Source organism: Castor canadensis, chromosome 4 (assembly GCF_047511655.1).
Source record: "Castor canadensis chromosome 4, mCasCan1.hap1v2, whole genome shotgun sequence".
Taxonomy (NCBI): domain Eukaryota; kingdom Metazoa; phylum Chordata; class Mammalia; order Rodentia; family Castoridae; genus Castor; species Castor canadensis.
Window position 1 is genome coordinate 53,361,453 of NC_133389.1, and position 22,988 is coordinate 53,384,440.

At 38.5% G+C, this 22,988-nt stretch overlaps 1 protein-coding gene across 3 annotated transcripts in view; it reads right to left on the minus strand.

The window, feature by feature from the left end:
- The window catches only part of Osbpl1a (oxysterol binding protein like 1A), a 202,072-nt gene that overhangs the window by 163,368 nt on the left and 15,716 nt on the right, over positions 1 to 22,988 (minus strand). For 2 of the 3 annotated variants that reach the window (XM_020169703.2, XM_020169702.2), the window contains exons 3-4: positions 20,921 to 21,006; positions 19,834 to 19,908 (exon numbers count right to left, since the gene is read on the minus strand). In XM_020169703.2, the coding sequence (XP_020025292.2) occupies positions 19,834 to 19,908; positions 20,921 to 21,006 (161 nt within the window). Of the gene's footprint in view, positions 1 to 19,833; positions 19,935 to 20,920; positions 21,007 to 22,988 lie in introns of those variants that run through there. The other variant, XM_020169704.2, reaches the window with a different exon arrangement.

Genomic DNA, 22,988 nt, shown 5'->3' on the forward strand with positions numbered 1-22,988 from the left:
CAATTCATCTCAGGTAAGAAAGAGGAAAGTCCTCATACTCACCTTGCTTTTTAAGCACTTTATTAAGCTGTAATTCACACAGCATAGATTTCACCCTGTTAAAGTGTACAATTCTGTGGCTCCCAGTATATTCTGACTGTGCAATAATCATCACCATCTAATTTTAGAACATTTTCAACACCCCCAAAGAAACCCCACATCCATCAACAGTCACTCCCCATTCCAACTCCCTTTCCTAGGTCCCTAACAACCACTCATCTACTTTGGGTCTCTATGGACTTGCCTATTCTGGACATTTCTATAAAGGAATCATAGAACGTGTGGCCTTTTGTGTTTGGCTTCTTTCACTCAGCTTGCTCTCAAGGTTCAGGCTTCTGTATTGTTCAGTAGTGCCACTGTCCATTGTGGAGGTGTACCACAGCTTGCTTGTTCATTCATCGAGTGAACATTTAGGTTGTTTCTACTTCTTGTCTGTTACGAGTAATGCTGTCATAACCATTCCCATGTTTATTTTTGTATTTTTTCCTATAAAATTACCCATTTCAAAAAAAATTGCACAAAAAAATATTTACTTCTTACAACTTACTAATGTAGGTTTCATCGAAGTTACAAAGAAGAAATAGAATTTAAAGAATTTAAATTCTTTAAGTTACGCCTAATGAATCCTTAGAGAATATATGGAGAGGCTTAAGGAAGCTATTAATAGAGCTGTATCTTTAACACAATTCTAAAACAAGTATTGGAATACCTTTTCTTTTTTTGTTTCATTATATTGATATACTATAGGAAAATGTAAAAACATTTTAAAATATAGCTACCGAACTGGTTACTTTAAAAAACTGATTAATTAAAAGGATAAGTTCTAATTACCCAATATCTCCATGTGTGATACAGTTCCCAAACTTTGACAAATAAAGTATTTCCTGAAATTCAAACTTTGTTGAAAAATAGCAAGTTTACTTAAAAAATGTTCCTTGAGAAATGCAAATTAAAACCACGCTAAGATTCCACCTCACCCCTGTTAGAATAGCCATCATCAGCAACACCACCAACAACAGGTGTTGGCAAGGATGCGGGGGAAAAAGGAACCCTCTTACACTGTTGGTGGGAATGTAGACTAGTACAACCACTCTGGAAAAAAATTTGAAGGCTACTTAAAAAGCTAGACATCGATCTACCATTTGATCCAGTAATACCACTCTTGGGGATATACCCAAAAGACTGTTACTCCAGAGGCACCTGCACACCCATGTTTATTGCGGCACTATTCACAATAGCCAAGTTATGGAAACAGCCAAGATGCCCCACCACTGACGAATGGATTAAGAAAATGTGGTATCTATACACAATGGAATTCTATGCAGCCATGAAGAAGAACGAAATGTTATCATTCGCTGGTAAATGGATGGAATTGGAGAACATCATTCTGAGTGAGGTTAGCCTGACCCAAAAGACCAAAAATCGTATGTTCTCCCTCATATGTGGACATTAGATCAAGGGCAAACACAACAATGGGATTGGACTTTGATCACATGATAAAGCGAGAGCACACAAGGAAGATATAAGGATAGGTAAGACACCTAAAAAATTAGCTAGCATTTGTTGCCCTCAACGCAGAGAAACTAAAGCAGATACCTTAAAAGCAACTGAGGCCAATAGGAAAAGGAGAACAGGTACTAGAGAAAAGGTTAGTTCAAGAAGAATTAACCTAGAAGGTAACACCCACGCACAGGAAATCAATGTGAGTCAATGCCCTGTATAGCTATCCTTACCTTAACCAGCAAAAACCCTTGTTCCTTCCTATTATTGCTTATACTCTCTCTACAACAAAATTAGAAATAAGGGCAAAATAGTTTCTGCTAGGTATTGAAGGGGGGGGAGAGGGAGGGGGCGGAGTGGGTGGTAAGGGAGGGGGTGGGGGCAGGGGGGAGAAATGAACCAAGCCTTGTATGCACATATGAATAATAAAAGAAAAAAAATGTTCCTTGATATATTTCCTGAGAAAAATAGCTATGACCAAATTTAAGGCCAGATTCAAAACTTAAAACAATTATTTCTAAACAAATGAAGTATATAATACCCAATATTTAATCAACATTTACTGTGTACCAGACACTGTTCTAGGAGTTTCACAAGTCTTCACAAAAATTCTAAGATGTACATACTGTTATAACACCTCTTTTTAGAGGTGCAGACAGGCACATAGGTTAATAAATACGTGTTACGCATACTTACAAGAAAACATCCTAAAAAAGGTACAAAAGCACACCACATCACAAAATTCACATCAAAATGAACTTCAACAGTCAACAAGTTCTACTCAAGTTCACAAAACTTCTATGAGCTTTGAAAAGTGCCATTCTAACCTGAGATTTGAGATGTGACTAGCACAGAAGAAAACTATCAAGGTAAGAAAAAAGAAACCTAAAAGGTCATAAAAATACAGCTCTTTTATACCTGAAAGAATTCTAACAGCGCAAAGCAATGTTTCTTCGCTAACCAAAAATTGAATGCTACCAAAGAGAAGACAAAACAACAGAATTCTCAAAAATTAAGAATAATAGGAGTTGTTCGGTGTGGTACGCCCAACAATGGAGGGGTAGGGGCAGGAGGATCCCAAGTTTGAGGCCAGCTTTGGCTACAGAGTAAGACCCTGCCTTAAAAAAATAAATAAATAAAAAGAAGTAGAAAGAAAATATTCAATAGAAAGATTAAAGATAAATTCAAAGGTCTATTTTTTTCTTCAAAAAAAAATAGGGGAAAAAGCTAAAAATAAACATTGGAAGGCGAAAGACAGGAAAAGCCAGCCTTAGAATGGTTCCAACTACTTAGAATTTCATAGAGAAAACTGAGTAATTCTTAAACAAAAGAAACTATTCCAAACCAAGGGATACTTGGTTTCTAGACTGAGGAAACTGAATCCTAAAATTGTTCCCAACAGTTCTGCCTCTGGTGCTCATTCTGTGTAATCCTAAGGACTAGAAACACGATGAATTTCAACTGGGATATTTTTCCTAAGTGGACTCAAAGTCCTCCAAGGGGTGAGATCCTTCCCTGCAAAGAGAGTGGACATAGGACAGTCCATGGAGCTAAGACTTAAAGGTGCTCTATAGAAACTGAAAACAGTTCCTGGCAAAAAGGGACCTCAGTCCTACAACTGCAGCAAGCTCTGTCAACAATGTGCTTGCAAGTGGTTCCCAGGTCTCAGAAGAGAACCCAGTCCAGGGAAACGTTGATTCTGGTCTGGAGTAACCCTAAGCAGAGAATCCAGCTAGTTGGTGCACAGAATGCTGACCACCAGAAATAACAAATGAGTGCTGACTTAAGCTGCTAAAATTTCTTTTTGGTCATACTAAAGGTTGAACTCAGGACCTCACACTTGTTAGGCAAGCGTCCTACCAATTGAGCCATACCCCAAGCCTTTCCCTTTAGTTATTTTTGGGGTAGGGTCTTGCATTTTTGCCCAGGCCGGTCTAGACCACGACCCTATTTATGCTTCCCATGGAGCTGGGATAACAAGCACAAGCCACCACACACAGCTGTTGGTTGAGATGAGGTCTTGTTAACTTTTTGTCTGGGCTGGCCTCAAACCACAATCCTCCTAATCTCTACCTCCACAGTAGATGGGATTACAGGCATGAACCAGTAAGGCTTAATGATAATTGATTATACAGCAATAGAAAACTAACACAGATTTTAAAGTCTAGGTAAATACAATAAAATTCTAGGACACTAATAGCAAGGAAAGATCCCACTTCACTTGTAATAGCATTTTCAGCTTGGCATATGGTCACCTAGAATACAGTTTATATTTCCCAGACACCCTTTAGCATAACCAGGTGACTATTTTAGCTGATGGGTTAAATAGAAGTATCATATATCAACTTTCTAGAATCATCTAGAACAGAAGTTCGTCCCTTTTTTGCCACCTCCACCCTGATTCCTATACTTAGCGGACTCTCATACTAGATGATATGGTCAAAGCCACACATAGTAGAACAATTAAGATAGAAGAATCCCAAGTATTTGCCACCTTCCCTGAACTGCTTAGACTTTTACATGACAGAAACAGACTATTCTGTTATAAGTTACTATTAGTTTAGGTAATTTGTAATTTCAACTGAAATACTTCCAGTGATTAAACAATAATCTGGTCATACACACAGGACCAGGAATCAGAATAGCCCTGGACTATGCCACAACACTGAAAGGTAGAAAACAGTGACACGAATGCATTCAAAATTCTAAGAGAAAGTGATTTCCAACTTAGAAATCTGTGTATTGTCCAACTATCACTCAAACACAAGTAGTCTTTTCAGATATATTGTTGGGACCAGCGTGACTATTTTCTTGGGATTTACTGTGTCTGGTAGTCACCTTGGTTTCCCCACTCTGAGTCTACAAGCAGCTTTCTGGTAGCTCTGCAAAGTTGCGAGCCTCCAGCTAGTCTGCAGCTTTTCCTGTAACTGTGACCACATTCTGTAGGGGGTTGGGGGACAAACTCTGTAAGTATTTAACCCAGTCCCTGACACAGATCAGGGCTCAGGGCTTTGAGAAATTATCTCCCCTGAGACCACTAGCGTAATAAACTCCCTGCTTCCTGTGAAATGGTCTTGGTGACTTTGTTTCCTCATTGTTCTGCAACAATATGAATTCTCAGAAAGTTGATTTCCCACTCAACCTTTTCCAGGAACCTCCTGAAGACGGTGCTCAAGACAGATATGGGACCCAGAAAACACGACATTCAATGCAGAAAACAGTAAATCCATCTCCAGAGTGACAACCCTGTGCAGAACTCCAGAGAGCAACTGGTCCAGTTGACAGCAAGAGGACACAAAGAACCAGGAGGAGGTTGGGGATTTAACTCAGGGGACCCTGAGTTTGGTCTCCAGCACTGAAAAAAAAAAAAAAAAAGAAGGAAAAACAAAGAACCAGGAGACCTGCTGCAAGAAGTGACTTTTATATGATGATAGTGAAAGACAGTAAAAAAAAAACTGTAGAGTTCATACAAAGAGTTCAATATTAGTTATATAATGAGAAAAAGAACTAAACTAATGAGGAATTACTAATGCCATAAAAAATAAAGACTGATGCAAAAAAGAAAACAGATACAGGACCCTATATGGCTCAAGTTAGCATAGTCATCAATAACGTAAACACAATATTTAAGCAAAATCTAGCTATAAAATAAGAGAATGAGGAAAGTGAAGTAGTTGGGCAGGGATTAAAGCAGGGAGAAATAATGAAGAGAACAAAGTGTTTATCTGCCAGAGATAAGCCAATAGAAAATCTAAATTTAAAAAAGAAAAATCAATAAGCACACTATTTATAAACATAAAGGTTGATTTAAAGCAAAAACAAATCTGAGGGCTGGGAATGCTGCTCAGTGGGAGAGTGTTTGCCTAGCAAATCACCAGCACAGCAAAAAAAATAAAGAATAGCAAAAAAATATTAAAAGTAGTTTCTTCTGGGAAGTGTAAATTAACAGTGTGAACTCATGGAGCAAGGATCAGTTTTTCACCACATAAAGCCTTGTAATACTGACATTTTAAATATGCATGCATGCACACACACTTTTTAAAAACTATTTATTTTTTGGCAGTACTGGAGTTTTGAACCCTGCCCCCAGCCCTTTTTTGTGCTGGTTACTTTTGAGACAGGGTCTTGGTTTACGACTGGTTTGGCCTAGATGGAGATCCTCCTATTTGTGCTTCCCAGTGTAGCTGAGGTGACAGATACATGCCACCATGCCCAGTCACTGTCTGAGATGGGCTCTTGTGAACTTTTTGCCTGGGATGTCCTTGAACCGTGATCCTCCCCATCTCCACCTCCCCCGTAGCCTACTGCACATGGCCTCACAGATTTTTAATTTTAAGAGAGAACTCACAAAGAAATGTTAAGATTCCTGACATTTCTAAATTTTAACTGATGAGTATAGGCACATGATCAGCTATACACTTAAGAATCAGTTAAAAAAAAAAAAAGCCTTTTTTCAAAAACAGAGCAACAGGAAGGTAAAGCAGGTCCTGTCTGGACCCCAATGGGATGGGGGAGGATATAAGGAAATGGTGTTAGGAGAGCGAATGTAGTGGAAATATGTACTTAAGTATGAAAATGAGATCTGTTGAAACTTATTTCAGGAATGGAGGTTGGGGGAGATAAAGGAGAATGATGGAAGGGGTAAATAAACTATGATATATTGTAAGAACTTTTGTAAATGTCACAATGTACCCCCAGTACAACAATATGATAAAAAAAATTGTTTTAAAAGAATTAGTAATGTCTCTGAAATTACCACAAGAAAAGCATATTTCCTAATTGGGACTTCCAGATTTCACCTAAGGTTTCGAAAACTGGAAAGAGTGTTACCTCACTCTAATTTTTTTAAAGGCATAATCTATAACATTATAACTTCCTGAGACCATTGGAGAATTAAGGATGTAGAGCAATTGGAGACTGAAACATAAGGGGATACTCCAAGTGAGTACTATTCACTTGTGGCAGGTTGCAGGAGTAAGTCAAGCCTGCCGCTACAAGTAAGCAAAGGAATTCAGTGGGTGGGGCTGTGGTTCAGAGATAGAGTGTGTGAGGTTCTAGGTTTTATTGGAGTAGAAAGAGAAAGAAGAGAGGGAAAAGAAGAAGAGGGGAAAGGGAGGAGAATTATTCAGTGAAAACAGATCTGCCACAGCCTGTCTGTTTATTTATTTATTTATTTATTTTTGCAGTATTCAAACTTGAACTCAGGGCCTTCATCTTGAGCCACTCCACCAGCCCTATTTTTGTGAAGGGTTTTTCGAGATAGGGTCTCACAGAACTACTTCCCTGGACTGGCCTTGAACCGTGATCCTCTTGAGTAGCTAGGATTACAGGTGTGAGCCACCAGTGCCCAGCCTGTCCATTTATTTTTGCCTTAAGAATGCCACATTCTGTTAACTGTTTCCTTTAACTCTCAGTCCTCCCAACCATCCCTATGGAAACCTGCGGCTTATTACAACTGTATCTCCCTGGCTTGATGATAAGGTGGTTGTCCTGACCTTGGCTGTTTTGGGTCATTGCAAACATACAGCAGCATCTTACAGCTGCCCGAGACCACAAAGGGGAATCACTACAGAGCTTCTCAATGATGCCAATGCTTCTATCTGGTATTTCCTCTGCTTTGATAAATGACATACCCTCTATCCCACAGGCCCTTCTTTGGCATATGATTACCTGATATGTTTTCTGGCCTTACACACTGCATCTAAGCTAGCTTGATCACTTATTTAAAACCAGTCTGTCACGGCAATTCTGACATCTTGAAATCTTTTAATAGGGTTCATCACTTTTTCCACACTGCTGGGAACCATCCGAGTACAACTCAATTTGTACTATCAAAAGAAATCAATGATGAACAGTTAGAAGCTGAAGATAGTTGCCCCAATAAAAATCATGATGATAGCTGGGTGCTGGTGGCTCACACCTGTAATCCTAGTGACTCAGAAAGCATCGATCAGGAGGATCATGGTTCAAACCCAGCCTGGGCAAATAGTTTGTGGACCCTATCTTGAAAAAACCCATCACAAAAAAAGGGCTGGTGAAGTGGCTCAAGATATAGGCCCTGAGTTCAAACCCCAGCACTGCAAAAAAAAAAAAAAGTCATGATGATACCTAATCCAGTTTCTGGAGCTCAGTCAACTTTAGACTCAGAACTATTTACTAAGATTTTGCAATACCAAAACAAACATTGTGTACTATTCCCAGATGGGCCAATGGTCAGTTACTCAAGTAAGTATATATTGGAGAGAGTGGTCACCTATTAGAAATAAGGCCTGAATTCATACATTAAGAGACCAAAAGTTGTTGAAAACCAACAACTTATTACCTTGTTGAAGGCAAGATAATAAATGGCACCCTCACCCAGGTCCAGCTCTCAGTACATGCACTGGATCCACAAACACACCCAGGGATCGTTCTGGATGCAAAATTGGAGAATATGTCTTAGTTGTTGACATGACCAGCATATTACTTCCTTAGACTATAGCCAAATGGAAAACCTTAAAACCATCTTCTTCCAGCCACTGGCCAGGACAAGTCAAAACCAGTATGATGCAGGAAAGAATAGCAGAAGTCAGTGTCCCCTTAAAAATCCAAGAGAAAAGGTTGGAGATGTTGCTCTGTGGTACAGTGCTTGCCTAGAATGTGCAAAGCCCTGGATTCATTCACTAGCACCCCTACCCCCATCCCAAAAAAAAAAAAAAAACGAAAAATCAATATTGACAGTTCCTGTCACATTTCCATTTAACTCACCTGGCTGCCCCTGCAAAAACCAGGTGGAAAATAGAAGATTACAGGGACTTCCACAAACTCAAATAGTATATCTTAAATACTGCCACTCTGCCAAATGTGGTAACTTTGCTAGAGACTACTACCTCTTAAGGTAGTAGTTTGACTACTACCTTAAGTACATGGTATACAGTAAATTATATGGTAAATGTATTGTTTATATCCCTATCAGAAGAAAGGTCAAGGACAGCTGGCCTACACATAGGCAACAATATACATTCAGAGTTTTGTTTGATACCGTCTGGTCATCCTACAGGACATCATACTGGTCCACTTTATCAACGACATCATGTTAAGAGAGCCAGATGGGCAAAAAGAGGCTAGAATGCTGAAAGCCTCATTAAAACACATGATCCTGAAAGTAGGAGGCAAATCTTAGGAAGCACTAAAGTACTCTATCCGGTCAGCAAATTTTTAGTTCAGTGGCCTGAGTAATGCTCAGTGGTAGAAGGCCTGCATAGCATGCAGGAGGTGCTAAGGAGGATTCACTCCTTAGTACTGAAAAAAAAATAAATAAATAGAGAAAAAGACTTCTAGCATCTTGCCTTGCATTTCCCATAACAAGAATACAGAGAATGGAACACAATGCTCAGTGAGTTTCACCAGGATCTCTGGTAGCCTGTTCTATACCTAACGGTAACAGCAGAGTCATATGCCTCCTGCTTCCCATACACAGGTGTGACCCATGTGATAACCCTGCTCCATATAATTCTCCACCTTAGCTGGCTTCCCAGTGAATAAATGGCAATGTCATTTCTGTATTTCAGCAGGGCTGTTTACCAACAAATACAACACGTGTCAAGTTGTTTGTGTAGTACACGACCCATACCAGATATCCCAGGGAATCATTATATAAACTTAAGGATTTTAGATGAGAGATATATAATTCCTGAGGCACAAACACAGGAAGCATTTGTTTTAAATGCACTGTCAATTCCACTGAAAAATAAAGGTCAGTGCCACAATTCAAATATTTATTATATTGATTGTCCCTATTTAAAAGTGACTGTGAAGGACATGAAAACTTCAAAACTCTAACTGCTCTGAAAAATAAAAGAATAAACATTAAATTTTCTGGTATACTAATTTTTCAGCAAAGAACACTAGGGGTCGCCAATGCACCAAGGAAAGCCCAGAGTCTCCCTCATAAAATCTGGGGGGGCTGTATTTTATATATTCCAGAGGACCAGAATTTAAAATGATAGGTAATAAACCAAATTCCCCTTCAACTCAATGTTCTATTTATTAAATCAAAACTGTCACAGTCATAAGATATTACAATTATGGTAAGAGATTACATCAGAACAAGGTAATTTAATTATTTTCATGAATATTATTAGAAAATTAAACTTCTTGGAGCCAGGTATGGTGGTACACACCTATAATTTCAGCACTGGGGAGACTGAGGCAGGAGGATTATGGGATCAAGGCAAGTCTGTGCTACATAGTGAGTTTGAGGCTGAGACCCTGTCAACAACAACAAAAATCATCAAACATTTTGCATAATTCAATTATACTTAGTTATTAATCACAAAAAAAATCATAATACTTTTATGTGATATAACCACTTAAGTTCAGCTCGATGTTATTTTGTGATACAACAGATAACAAAACATATATGCTAAATGTTCAAATCAAACTAAGGCCTAATTTAGCATGAGCTAATAAAGTTCAAGAAAATAGCAGCAGTGTCCAAATATGTGAAGAGCTAATCATAAACTGATTTAACCTAGGTAATCACAGAGATGGGCAATAAAACCTATGTTATGCTTATAGAAGGTACAAAAAATGAAATGTGTTAATTCCCTACCAGCAAGATTAATGCAGTCTAGGAGAAGAATTAAAACACATTTAGCCACAAGTCAGAATACAATAGACACCTGTACACTGATGTTCATCACAGCACTATTCAAAATAGCTAAGCTATGGAAACAACCCAGATGTCCACTGATGAATGGATCAAGAAAATGTGTTATATATACACAACAATGAAGTTTTACTCAGCCATAAGGGATACTGACATGTGGTTGGAAAGAAAATGGATGCAACTGAAGGACATCATGTTAAGTAAAGTAAGCCAGACTCAGAAAGACAAAGGCCTCATGTTTTCTCTCATATGTGGAATATAGATCCAAAAGATAAAAATATACATTAAAAAAGCATGTTCATATACAAACTCATACATAGAACATATTTGTAATAGTGGAACTCTCTATGGAACTCAGGGAAAGAGGGAAAAGAAAAAAGAATGATAAAGCATCAACAATATTGAAATACATAACATCTGTGAAGACAGACAGTGTAAGGATATGTATTGAAAACTGTTGAAAAATGAGAGGTGGGAGATAAAGGAGTAAGGGAGAGTAATGGAAGGGGTTGAGCAGACCAAAGTAAAGTACACCACAGCAGGAACACATTGAGAAACCCCCTTGAACTTCAACTTAAATATTATTAACTAAAGACAGGACTATAAAATAGATACGTGGGGGGGTAGGGAGGGGGTTGAGAGGGAGAAACAGTAGAGATGATACAACTGATATACCATATAAGCTTATTTGGAATTGTCACTATGAATCCTCCTGTTCAACAAATATATCCTAATTTAAAAAAAAAAAAAAAGCTAAAATAAATCTTAACAAAGGTTCAGCTATTTCTTGACATCACTTAGCTAAAGTAATTTTGAGTTGTAAATTTTCCCTTTTGACTTTACCAGAGGATTAGGGATTCCAAGAAATATGTAATCCCCAAGGCCTTAAAAATCCCTGCATTTCAAATTAAAACCACACTAAGATTCCACCTCACCCCTGTTAGAATAACCATCATTAGCAACACCACTAACAACAGGTGTTGGTGAGGATGCAGTGGGAAAAAGAAACCCTCTTACACTGTTGGTGGGAATGTAAATTAGTACAACCGCTCTGGAAAAAAATTTGAAGGCTACTTAAAAATCTAAACATTGATCTACCATATGATCCAGCAATACCACTCTTGGGGATATACCCAAAAGACTGTGACACAGGTTACTTCAGAGGCACTTGCACACCCATGTTTATTGCGGCACTATTCACAATAGCCAAGTTATGGAAATAGCCAAGATGCCCCACCACGGATGAATGGATTAAGAAAATGTGGTATTTATACAGAATGGAATTTCATGCAGCCATGAAGAATGAAATGTTATCATTCACTGGTAAATGGATGGAATTGGAGAACATCATTCTGAGTGGGGTTAGCCTGGCCCAAAAGACCAAAAATCGTATGTTCTCCCTCATATGTGGACATTAGATCAAGGGCAAACACAACAAGGGGATTGGACTTTGATCACATGATAAAGCGAGAGCACACAAGGAAGATATAAGGATAGGTAAGACACCTAAAAAACTAGATTGTATTTGTAGCCCTCAACGCAGAGAAACTAAAGCAGATACTTTAAAGCAACTGAGGCCAACAGGAGAAGGGGACCAGGAACTAGAGAAAAGGTTAGTTCGAGAAGAATTAACTTAGAAGGTAACACACATGTACAGGAAAGCAATGCGAGTCAACTCCCTGTATAGCTATACTTATCTCAAACAGCAAAAACCCTTGGTCCTTCCTATTATTGCTTATACTCTCCCTTCAACAAAATTTAGAGATAAGGGCAAAATAGTTTCTGCCGGGTAGCGAGGGGTAAGGGGGAGTAAGGGAGGGGCTGGGGGGAAGGGGGGAGAAATGACCCAAACATTGTATGCACATACAAATAAAATTAAAATAAAAATTTTTTTTAAAAATCCCTGCATTTGTGAGACAAATGATGGATTGTCACTATGTAAAGACATTGGAAACCTATGGAATATCTCTTTTACTACTTCAATTACTTTTTGGGCCTTTATCCATTTTGAAAAAGTGGACACCAATAATATTTATATCCTTGATGTCAAGGAACTTTAGTAAAATTCATTTGCCAATCTTTTTTTTTTTTTAACTTTTTTAAAAAGGTTTTTAAAAAAAAAAAGACACATTCAGCAATAACTCCAATACAAGGTACAGGATGAAAAAAAATGCTGTAATGTGCATGAGGAAAATGTGCAAGAATCAGGAAAGAACTTATGGACAATGCACTTGAGCTGCACTTTTAAGAATGGGTATATGTGGCTATGTGGAATAGATGGCAGTAGAACTTTCCAAGGTCCACAGAAAAGGGTAAGAAGTAGTTCAAATTCAGCTCAGGCAATTGTTTTACTATAAAAGGTTCTTTTTTCTCAGCTTTTAGTAAGACTTCAGATCTGAGTGACAAGTACCAACTTATGAACAAACAGGCAGGATGCTATGAAATGTATTAATTCAAAAATGCTTAGCACATGCAGGGTTAATTTATGGTAATTTATATAAAAATTAGTTAAGTCCAGTCTTAGAATAATAAAAAATTGTGAAGTAACTCTTTAATTTGTGATAAAAAGCACACAAACCTTCTAGTTATGTAATTATAAAATAACCTTTGAGAATCATGTTGGACAACAGTCAATAATCAGAATAAACAATAAATATATTAAAGATTTGCGTTGCAGGAGAGGGAAGCAAGATGGCAGGCTAGAAGAGTTTACTGTTTTGACACCATGAATGAAAAGAGTCAGAAAACACAGGCGATGTTATTCTGGACAGAGAAAGAGAAAATTAGAAAAGATGTGGCAGGACAGTAGAATAGCACAGAAAAACCAAGGCCACAGAGAAAAACAACAAACAGTTCTGGGAGCATTCCCTGCACCCCAGAAGGGGTAGGGAAAACTGAAGAAGCAGTCATAAGGTAAGCAAGATGGACCTGATGGCAGACTGGCAATTCTAGCTGCAAAACAGGTCCATACTTCCATAAGCCTTGAACCCAGTGTGAGGACTTGTGAGACAGGGAATGGTCTGGTATGGAAGGCTAGTCTCAGTGAAGACAGACATTGTATCACTCCCCTTATCTCAGAAAGCTATACCAAGACACCATCTTCAGAGAGGGCCTATTGTTTGAGATGAGACCCTCTGAGAACTTGAAGACCCATAGCTCAGGGAGTGTTGGGACATTCTGCCACAATGTCTGGATGGGAGATAACCAGGAGGGGCTGTAGAGAGGTAGAAGGTGTGGCATGGTCCCTTAAAGAAGTTTATGCAATGGACATCTATGGCAGTGAAGGGTGTGGTGGTGGGAGTTCCTGTCCTCATTGGCAAGGAATAGTTCCATGGGAACAAAGCACTGAACCTATGGCTGGATGAGTGGCATAGTATTTGGAATTAAGGGCCTGCTTCCTAGCTATATGTATGGTCTGCTAGGTGGTCATAGCCCTGAGCCCAGACCCTCCAAATCATGTGATACCCCAACAAAGAAGTGAACTGCTGGTCAGGGTATGAAAGCACTGAGACCTGTCCCCAGGAACTGCATCCTGGCCTGTGTTTCCTAAAGGCTGATCTGAAGGCCTCAAGTTCTGGCCTTTTGAGTCACATGATTTCTACAGCTTCCTCATCCCCCAACCCCCACCACACAGACACACACACACACACACACACACACACACAGGGAGGCAAACTGCTGGGTAGGGTCTGAAAGTACTGAGGTCACCTCTAGGAAGTACATCTTAGCAGATGTTTGTTTGCCCAGTGGGTCTAAGGATCCCCAGCCCAGGACTTCTGAATCCCATGATTTCCACAGCCTTCTTCCCTCCACAGGACAGTGAACTGCTGGGCAGGGTCTGGAAACAATGTAGTCTGCTTCAGGGAACTGCATCCTGGCATGTGATACGTGCCAAACAATCTCCCCACTTATTGTAGTTAAAACATGATGCATACAGAATGAGGAAAGAAGGCAGAGAGCTATCAGACAGAAATGACAAGTAACTTATAAAGGCAAACTCATCAGAATAACAGATTTCATAACAGAAACTTTAAAAGCAAAGAGGGCATGGAATGAGGTATTTCAAGCCCTGAAAGAAAATAACTGCCAAACTAGATTACTATACCTAACAAAGCTATTCTTCATAACTGAAGGAGAAATAAAAACCTCCCATAATAAACAAAAACTAAAGCAATTCATGACCAATAAACCAGCACTACAGAAGATATTTAAAGGAATCCTACACACAGAAGAGGAAGATAAATGCAACTATGAAAATATGGAAAGTAGAACTCTCACTAGACATGTAGATAAGCAAATGAAGAGTAAGAAGAATCAAGCACTACAAAAACCCAAAAAAAAAAAGTAGGAATTACTACATACCTTTTAGTTATAACTGAATGTTAAAGTCTCAATTCTCTAATCAAAAGACACAAACTGGTAGACTGGATTAAAAAAACAAGCTGTGACCATTAGTTGCCTAAAAGATACACACCTGGCAAAGAAAACACAGGCTTAAAAGGATGGGGAAAAAAATTTTCAAATGAATGGCGCATGAAAGAAAATAACAGTAGTTATATTCGTATCTGAAAAAGCAGACTCTAAATCAAAATTATACAGAAGAGACAAAAAAGGTCACTTCATACTGATAAAGGGAACAATCCAGCAAGAGGAGACCAAATGGACTTAATAGACATCTACAGAATATTTCATCCAGTGGCTACAAAATATACTCTTCTTCTCAGCAGCCCATGGAAGTTTCTCCAAAATAGATCATATTTTAGGACATAAAGCAAGTCTTACCAAATACAAGAAAATTGAAATAATTTCTTGTATTTTATCAGACTGCAATGGAATAAAACTAGAAAACAATAACAAGAGAAACTACAGAAAATATTTGAACACATGGAGATTAAACAATTAGCTCCTGATTGATTAGTAAATCATCAAAGAAATAAGGGAAGGAAATAAAAAAATTCCCAGAATCAAATGAAAATGAAAATCCATCCTACCAAACCCTTTTGGACATAGCAAACAAAGTGATAAGAGGGAAGTTTAAAGCTATGAGTTCCTACATTAAAAAAAAAGAAATCACAGAGAGCTCAAAAAAGTGACCTAATGATGTACCTTAAGCTCTTAGAAAACACATATGTACAGGAAAACAATGCGAGTAAACTCCCTGTATAGTTATCCTTATCTCAACTAGCAAAAACCCTTGGTCCTTCCTATTATTGCTTATACTCTCTCTTCAACAAAATTAGAGATAACGGCAAAACAGTTTCTGCCTGGTAGCGAGGGGGTAGGGGGTGGGGGTGAAAGGGAGGAGAAAGGAGGGGAGAAATAACCCAAACATTGTATGCACATACGAATAAAAGAATAATAAAAAAAATCACAGAGAGCTCAAAAAAATAACGTAATGATGTACCTTAAGCTCTTAGAAAAACAAGAATAAGCCAAACCCAAAAGCAAAAGTCAGGAACAAGACAAGGGTATCCACTCTCGCCACTCTCAATATAGTGTATAAATTGTTACCCAGAGCAATAAAGCAAGAGAAAGAAAGAAAATGGATACCAACAGGAAAGAAAGAAGTCAAATTATCCCTATTTACAAATGACATGATCCTATACTTAAAAGACCCTAAAGATTCCACCAACTCTTAGATCCTTTACACACTTTCAGCAAAGTAACAGGATACAAAATTAATACACTAAAATCAGTAGCTTTTCTATATACCGATAATGAACAGGCTGAGAAAGAAATTAGGAAAACAATCCCATTCAAAATTAAATACCTTGAGGATAGGTAAGACACCTAAAAAATTAGCTAGCATTTGTTGCCCTTAATGCAGAGAAACTAAAGCAGATACCTTAAAAGCAACTGAGGCCAATAGGAAAAGAGGACCAGGAACTAGAGAAAAGGTTAGATCAAAAAGAATTAACCTAGAAGGTAACACACATGCACAGGAAATCAATGTGAGTCAATGCCCTGTATAGCTATCCTTATCTCAACTAGCAAAAACACTTGTTCCTTCCTATTATTGCTTATACTCTCTCTTCAACAAAATTAGAGATAAGGACAAAATAGTTTCTGCCGGTTATTGAGGGGGTGGGGGGGAGAGGGAGGGGGCGGAGTGGGTGGTAAGGGAGGGGGTAGGGGCAGGGGGGAGAAATGACCCAAGCATTGTATGCACATATGAATAATAAAACAATAAAAAAATTAAATACCTAAGAATAAGCCTATACAAGGAAAATTATAAAAACACTGAAGAAAGAAACTCAAGATGACACTAGAATACGTAAAGATCTCCCATGTTCATGGACTGGCGGAATTAATATTGTGAAGATGACTACACTACCACCAAAAGCAAACTATAGATTCAATGCAATCCCCATCAAAAATCCAATGTTACTTTCCCCAGAAATAGAAAAATCAACCCTAAAATTCATATGGAAGACCATGAATAGCCAAAGTAATCCTGAGCAAAAGAGCAATGCTGGAAGTATCACAATACTTGTCTTCAAATTATACTAAAGAACCATAGTAACAAAAACAGCATGGCACTGGCACAAAAACAGCCATATAGACCAATGGAATAGAAGATTCAGAAATAAGCCCACATGACTACAGCCATCTGATTTGCAATAAAGGCATCAACAATCTACATTGGAGAAAAGACAGTGTCTTCAACAAATGATGCTGGAAAAACTGGATATCCACACATAGAAGACTAAATTAAATCCTTCTCATCTTGTACAAAAATTAAGTGTAAAATGGGGAGACTGTCTGGGGTGGGAATCAATGGGAGGGTATAAAGAGGAGGTGTGTGAATATGATCAAAGTCCTCAATATGCATGTAAGAAAACAGAAGAATGAAACCTGATTTTAAAAAAGTTCAAAAAAGGGGGATGGAAGGTAAGAAAGAATGATAGGCGAAGTTGATCAAAGTTCATTATATAAAATTAACAGACACTAATAAAGAGCAAACAAATAAACAAAAAAAAGAAATACATTCTGGGGGTTGGCATGTTGGCACATGTCTGTAATTCTAGCACTTGAGAAGCTGAGGCAGGAGGATCGAGAGTTTTAGGCCAGCCTGGGCTACATAGCAAGTTTGAGACAAGTCTGGGATACATAGCAAGACTCCATCTTAAAAAAAGAAGAAAGAGGGAGGAGAGGAGGGAACAGGAAGGAGGAGAGAAAGAGAGAGGGAGGGACTGAGAGAAGGAGGAAGGGAGGGGAAAGGAAGGAAAGGAAAAAGGAGAGAAAGAGACCAGGCTGACATCTGTAATCCTAGCAAGTCAGGAGGCAGAGATCAGGAGGACTGCAGTATGAAGCCAGCCCAGGCAAATAGTTCACAACACCCTATCTTGAAAAAACCCATTACAAAAAAGGGCTGGTGGAGTGGCTCAAGGTGAAGGCCCTGAGTACGGCGAGAGAGAGAGAGAGAGAGAGAGAGAGAGAGAGAGAGAGAGAGAGAGAAAGAGAGAGAGAGAATGAATATGAATGAATCAGGAAATGGAGTGGAATAAGTTTTGGCTATTGCGGCATTAAGAGCTCAGAGAACTGTTAGCTTTAAAAATGAGCATAAAACTGAACAAAATTGTCAAAACTAACCATTTCATGGTAGACACCCACTAAGGAAACAACAAACCAAGAAAAATAGTTATTCAACAGAAACTAACAGAACTTTAGGTGAATGCGTTAGATGTCTTTAACCTTCTAGCCTTGGGTAATTAGTTCCCCTTCCCTCACTTCCCCAAAGAAGTCTGCCCAGGCCAACCCTGGCAATGACAATCAGTAGTTAGCTGCCAGGGAGAAATAACTTAATATGGAACAAAAGGCAAAAACTCACACCAACAGGAATCCTCAGTAAAAGTGGCAAATTCAGAGGGCAACAAATAGGAAAATCTACCCAACTGTAGCATGAGATTGCTTTTCCTATTTGTGTGAAGCTTTTTATTGCTGCTGTAACAAATTAGCACAAACTTGGTGGCTTCGAATCACATAAATTTATTATTCCATAGTTTTGTATTCCCAAAGTCCGAAATAGGTAAATAAAGGTATTTCAGGGCTGGTTCCTTACAGATATTCTCTAGAAAAATTTGTTTTCTTGCTTTTGTAGCTTCTAGAGGACATCAACATTCCTTGGCTCCAGGCCCTTTCTCTAATTTCCAAGCCATAAGCATTGAATCTAACTGGGTCCATCTCTCTAATTCTGACTTCTCGCTTCCTTCTCATAGTTCTAAGGACTCGTGATTATATTCGATAAACCAAACTAATTTGCCTATTTTATGGTCACCTTACTACCAACCTCAGTTCCACTGGCAACTTTAATGTCCTCCTTGTTATGAAACCAAACATTTTCACAGATTTCAGGGATTAGGATGTGGACACTTGCAGGGGCCATTATTCTGCCTACCACATAAGGCAAATGCCAAAACAGCCTGATAACTAACAGGGAGACCCTAGAAATGAAAGAAACACAGTAGGAGGTTAGAGTCTCACGCACCCCAGGCTACCAGGAAACATCACTTGTGTGCAGAAGAAATGAGAGAGGGCCCTTAAGAAAGAGAAGAGGCAGAAGTGAGAAATGCCAAAACTCTGAAAGTGCTCTCCAACCTATACACAGACCCCAAACAAAGGATAGAAGTCCATAGGATCGAGGATTTGAGCCCACTGCCACCCAAATACTGGTTGACCACTAGGCTACACAGATGTATAGGTGCTAGAAAACTATGCTAAAATATTCAAAAGTGAGCAGAGATATCATCTGACCAGACTCACTCCAGATTCCAGAGTTAATCAATTTAATAAAATGAGTGCAAGATCTGTACATTGAAAACTTCAACACATTGCTGAGAGAAATTTAGATCAAAATAAATGAAGATACATCTCATATTCATAAATTGGAAGATTCACACAAAACGAACTATCAAAATTCCAACAGGTGCTGTGATGTAGGTCAGTAGTATAGTGCTTACCCTGCATGTCCAAGGCCCCAGGTTCAACTCCCACCAGCACACACAAAAAATCCAGTAGGCATTTTTATAAAAGTTGACAAAATGATTCTAAAATTTACATGAAAACACAAAGGACTGAGACTGACTAAAATAATTTTTTAAAAGACCATGACTGGAGAACTTATACTGTCAACATTAAAAGTTAGTAATAAAAACTACCGCAATAAATTAATATAAGGATACAACCCAGCGCTTGGGAGAGGCACAGGCACTGAAGGTAAACATGGCCCAGAAAAGTTTCTGGGGTAACAGAAACGTTCTAAGACAATTACAATGATGGTTGCACGATTGTGCAAGTGTACTACAAATCACTGAGATGTAAACTTAAGAGTAGGTAAATTTTATGTAATGTGAATTATATGTCAAGGAACCTTTTTAAAAAGGAATAATAAGTTCCCCATTGCTAGGGAACACAAGCAAAAGCCGAGCAAGCTCATACCAGGGATGGTATAGAGAACCTTGACATCAGTACCTGATCTCTTTGTCCAGCCCCAAGATCTTGTACCCTTTTGACAGAAAGGGCTGCTTATGCATTTTTACGGCTTTTTGCAGTTGTTTGACAGATGGTTATGTCTGAGAAAACAGTGATGACTATTATTCCAAATATTTCACTTGTAATCACAAAAAAAATAAAATGTTCTTCACCTTTCGTCCTGTGAAGGCAGCTCGATGAAGTGGCGTGTCTCCCATGTCATTTAACACATTCACTTCTGCTCCGGCCTAGTGAACATGAACACTTTACATATCTTCCACATACCAAGAAATACAAAAAAGTAAAAACAATTCCTTCAAAATATATTAAAAGCTTCAAAATTAAAATCCTATGGTTGTCTCTACTAAGAATTCAATTCATAGTAAAAGTAAACAGTTTTCCTAAAAGGCAAAAATCTACCAGATAAGCAGAATAAAAAGCTACTTTTCTTTAAAAATCTACGCATCTTTGCTATACTTTAGAAGCAGTCATACTGAAAAATAACTGTCTGAATGTCATCCTATTTCTTCTACCATTGAGCTGGTAAATTTTCAGATAAAAAATGCCAGCATATAAATGTAGATGAATTGTGAGATGCAACCCAGTTGCAAAAATATTCATGTGAAAAATTATTCATACTGAGAACTACAAGGTCTCAATTCTCATTAAGTAGGGTGCTAAGATTCTGACATATTTTTTAATTATTTAGATCATTTGGTTATTTTTTCTATTGTCATGCTTATAAAACTGAGAATTCTATCTTCATTAATAAATATGCCCACTTTGCCATTTTAAAAAGCCAGTAATTTAAAAAAATGAACAATTAGGCTGGATAATCCCAGCTACTCTGGAGAACTGCAGTTCAGGGTCAGCCAAGAACAACAACAACAAAAAAAAAAATTAGTGAGACACCCCTGACCCCATCTCAACAAATAAGCCAGGCAGTGTCTTCATTCCAGACATGCAGAAGGTGTAACTAGGAGGATTGCAGTCCAGGATAGCTTGGGCACAAACCAAGACCCTATTCAAAAAATAACTAAGCAAAAATGATAAAGCACCTGCCTACCAAGTATGAGGCCCTGAATTCAAATCCCAGTACCAACAGAAAAAAATGAATTGATTAAAAGAAAAGTTAAGTATCTTTGATGAATTGCTTTAAATAGGATGTTATGGCTCAGTTAGATTTCCTAAAACTTACATCTTATAATTCTCATAATACTATTTATTAAATTCATTTAAAAATTAAAGCCATAAATAGACCTTCAACAGATCCTGGACCACTTGTCTATGTCCAAAATAGCATGCCAGATGAAGAGGTGTCCAACCCAAATTAGACTTACTTCTTCCTAAAAATGGAGAAAGATAAGGGACATTTTAGATGCTACTGAGATAGCTTTAAAATAAACTAAATTTCTCCCTCTAACGCGACTTTTATGCTTGGCCAATGGCTCTCCCCATTGTACTGCTGATGAGTGAGAAGCCAAGGACATGACATAATAAAAAGAGTAACAAGTGCAATGGAGTAGAACCAACAAGACCCAGCTCTGATTCCACCTTTCTGACTCAATATTCTCCTTGAAAGGGCAGAGGAGAAAGAGACAGGGTTATGTACAAACTATGTGATTTCTGGCAGTGTGTTGGCTCTAAGGTTCTGGGTCTTTAACCATCTTGCCATCATTTGGTAAAAACACTGTTCTCTTTATGTAACATTTTATGACAACTCTCTTTGATTATATGAGGTGCTGGGGATCGAAGTCAGGGCTTTGCACATTCCAGGCAAGTGCTCTACCACTGAGCTACAGCCCCAGCTCTTGCAACTGTCTTTGAAATCCTATACCACCTAAGGAGGGTAGACTTAAGAGTCCAGGGTAGTAGTGCAGAGGAACCCTGAAAACCTGTACCATGCAAGAAGTCAGTGAAGAGTATTTACTGATTACTGTAGCATTTGGAACACCGTTAGTTCTAAAGACAGGCAATGAAAATGGAGTCTTTGAATTCAGATAAAATTCTCAATTAATGAGGATATTGGATTACTGGAGTGCTAGAGAGTCCAACTAGATAACCAGAACCATAGTTAAAAACAATGAATTGTCAGATCCTAGCAGCAGAAATGAGGAAAGGAATCATGCAATTTAAGTATTACAAAAAATGAAAGCTATGTAATTCGATTCAGCAAAAAAATAAATAAATAAATAAAGGATATGATAGCTTACAGCTGAGATGGCTCCAAAAACTTACCAAAATTTCAAATCTGGATGCAGAGATTGCCTAACAAATTCCTAAACCCCAGCATCCGGGAAGGTCTATCAAAGCCCAAGTGTCCACTGCTCCCAACAGGCCACTCTAGAGAAGGAGCCTGTCGTTTAATGGTCCAAAGTGGACTGTAGGACCTCACTTACCCTCACTTTCATTTTGTACAGCCTTCAGCTACTGGATTTCAGATGCCAAACCAAGAGAATCTTCAGCCACCAACTTCCAAGTATCCATTGCAGGCCTTTTACCTTTCCCCACCTCTGACACATACACATAGGACTGCAGCTGCCAACAGTGTGCCTGTGACTGTCTGCCATCTACCCAAATTGCTACATCTGTCTCCTCTTACATATGTGTCCTGTAGAACTTCTAATTACACAGAGAAATCTAGTGCCTCCATCTATTTCACTGACCATTTCTTTTGCCTTCTGTTCTTAAGTAAAACCTGGTTCTTCCCGATAATGACCTCCCCCAATTCCTCAGGTGCAGGTTTCCCATTCCCATACACCCACTGCACCTCACTGAACAGAAACCATACAAAGAACCACCATATTAAAATTCTGCTGCTGTCCTTGGTAGATAGTTTTTCCACTCACGTTGTAAGTCCTCTTTGAGCCACACCTCTAACAAATGCCTCCTCTGCTGCCCTCTGCCAGCTTCACCAATCACCAAAATCTTTGGGCAAAATCTTTCTCTCTACCACAAACCCTACTTTCCAGCTTGTTCACAAGTGAACAGACTTGTTCTTGAATTTAACCAGTCTCTCAGCTCTTCAAATCACTTTTTCATGTATGTAAACAGCCTCTATCTTCACTTCCTACAATGAGTCTGGAGTATATTCCTTGAGTCTTCATGTCAACATTTCTTTATCATTATCTTTGCATCACTACCTTTTTCAGACCAACCTAGAAAAATCCCAAAGCCTGATAAATACACTAAACTCAGTTTCTCCATAATCAAACCCCGGTTATTAACCAATAGTGAAGAAAAATACTGGAATCCTGGAAATTGATGGCATCATGAAATCAGGATGCTACACTTTGGCAAGGTAGTCCTTATAATATCAGGTTTAGTT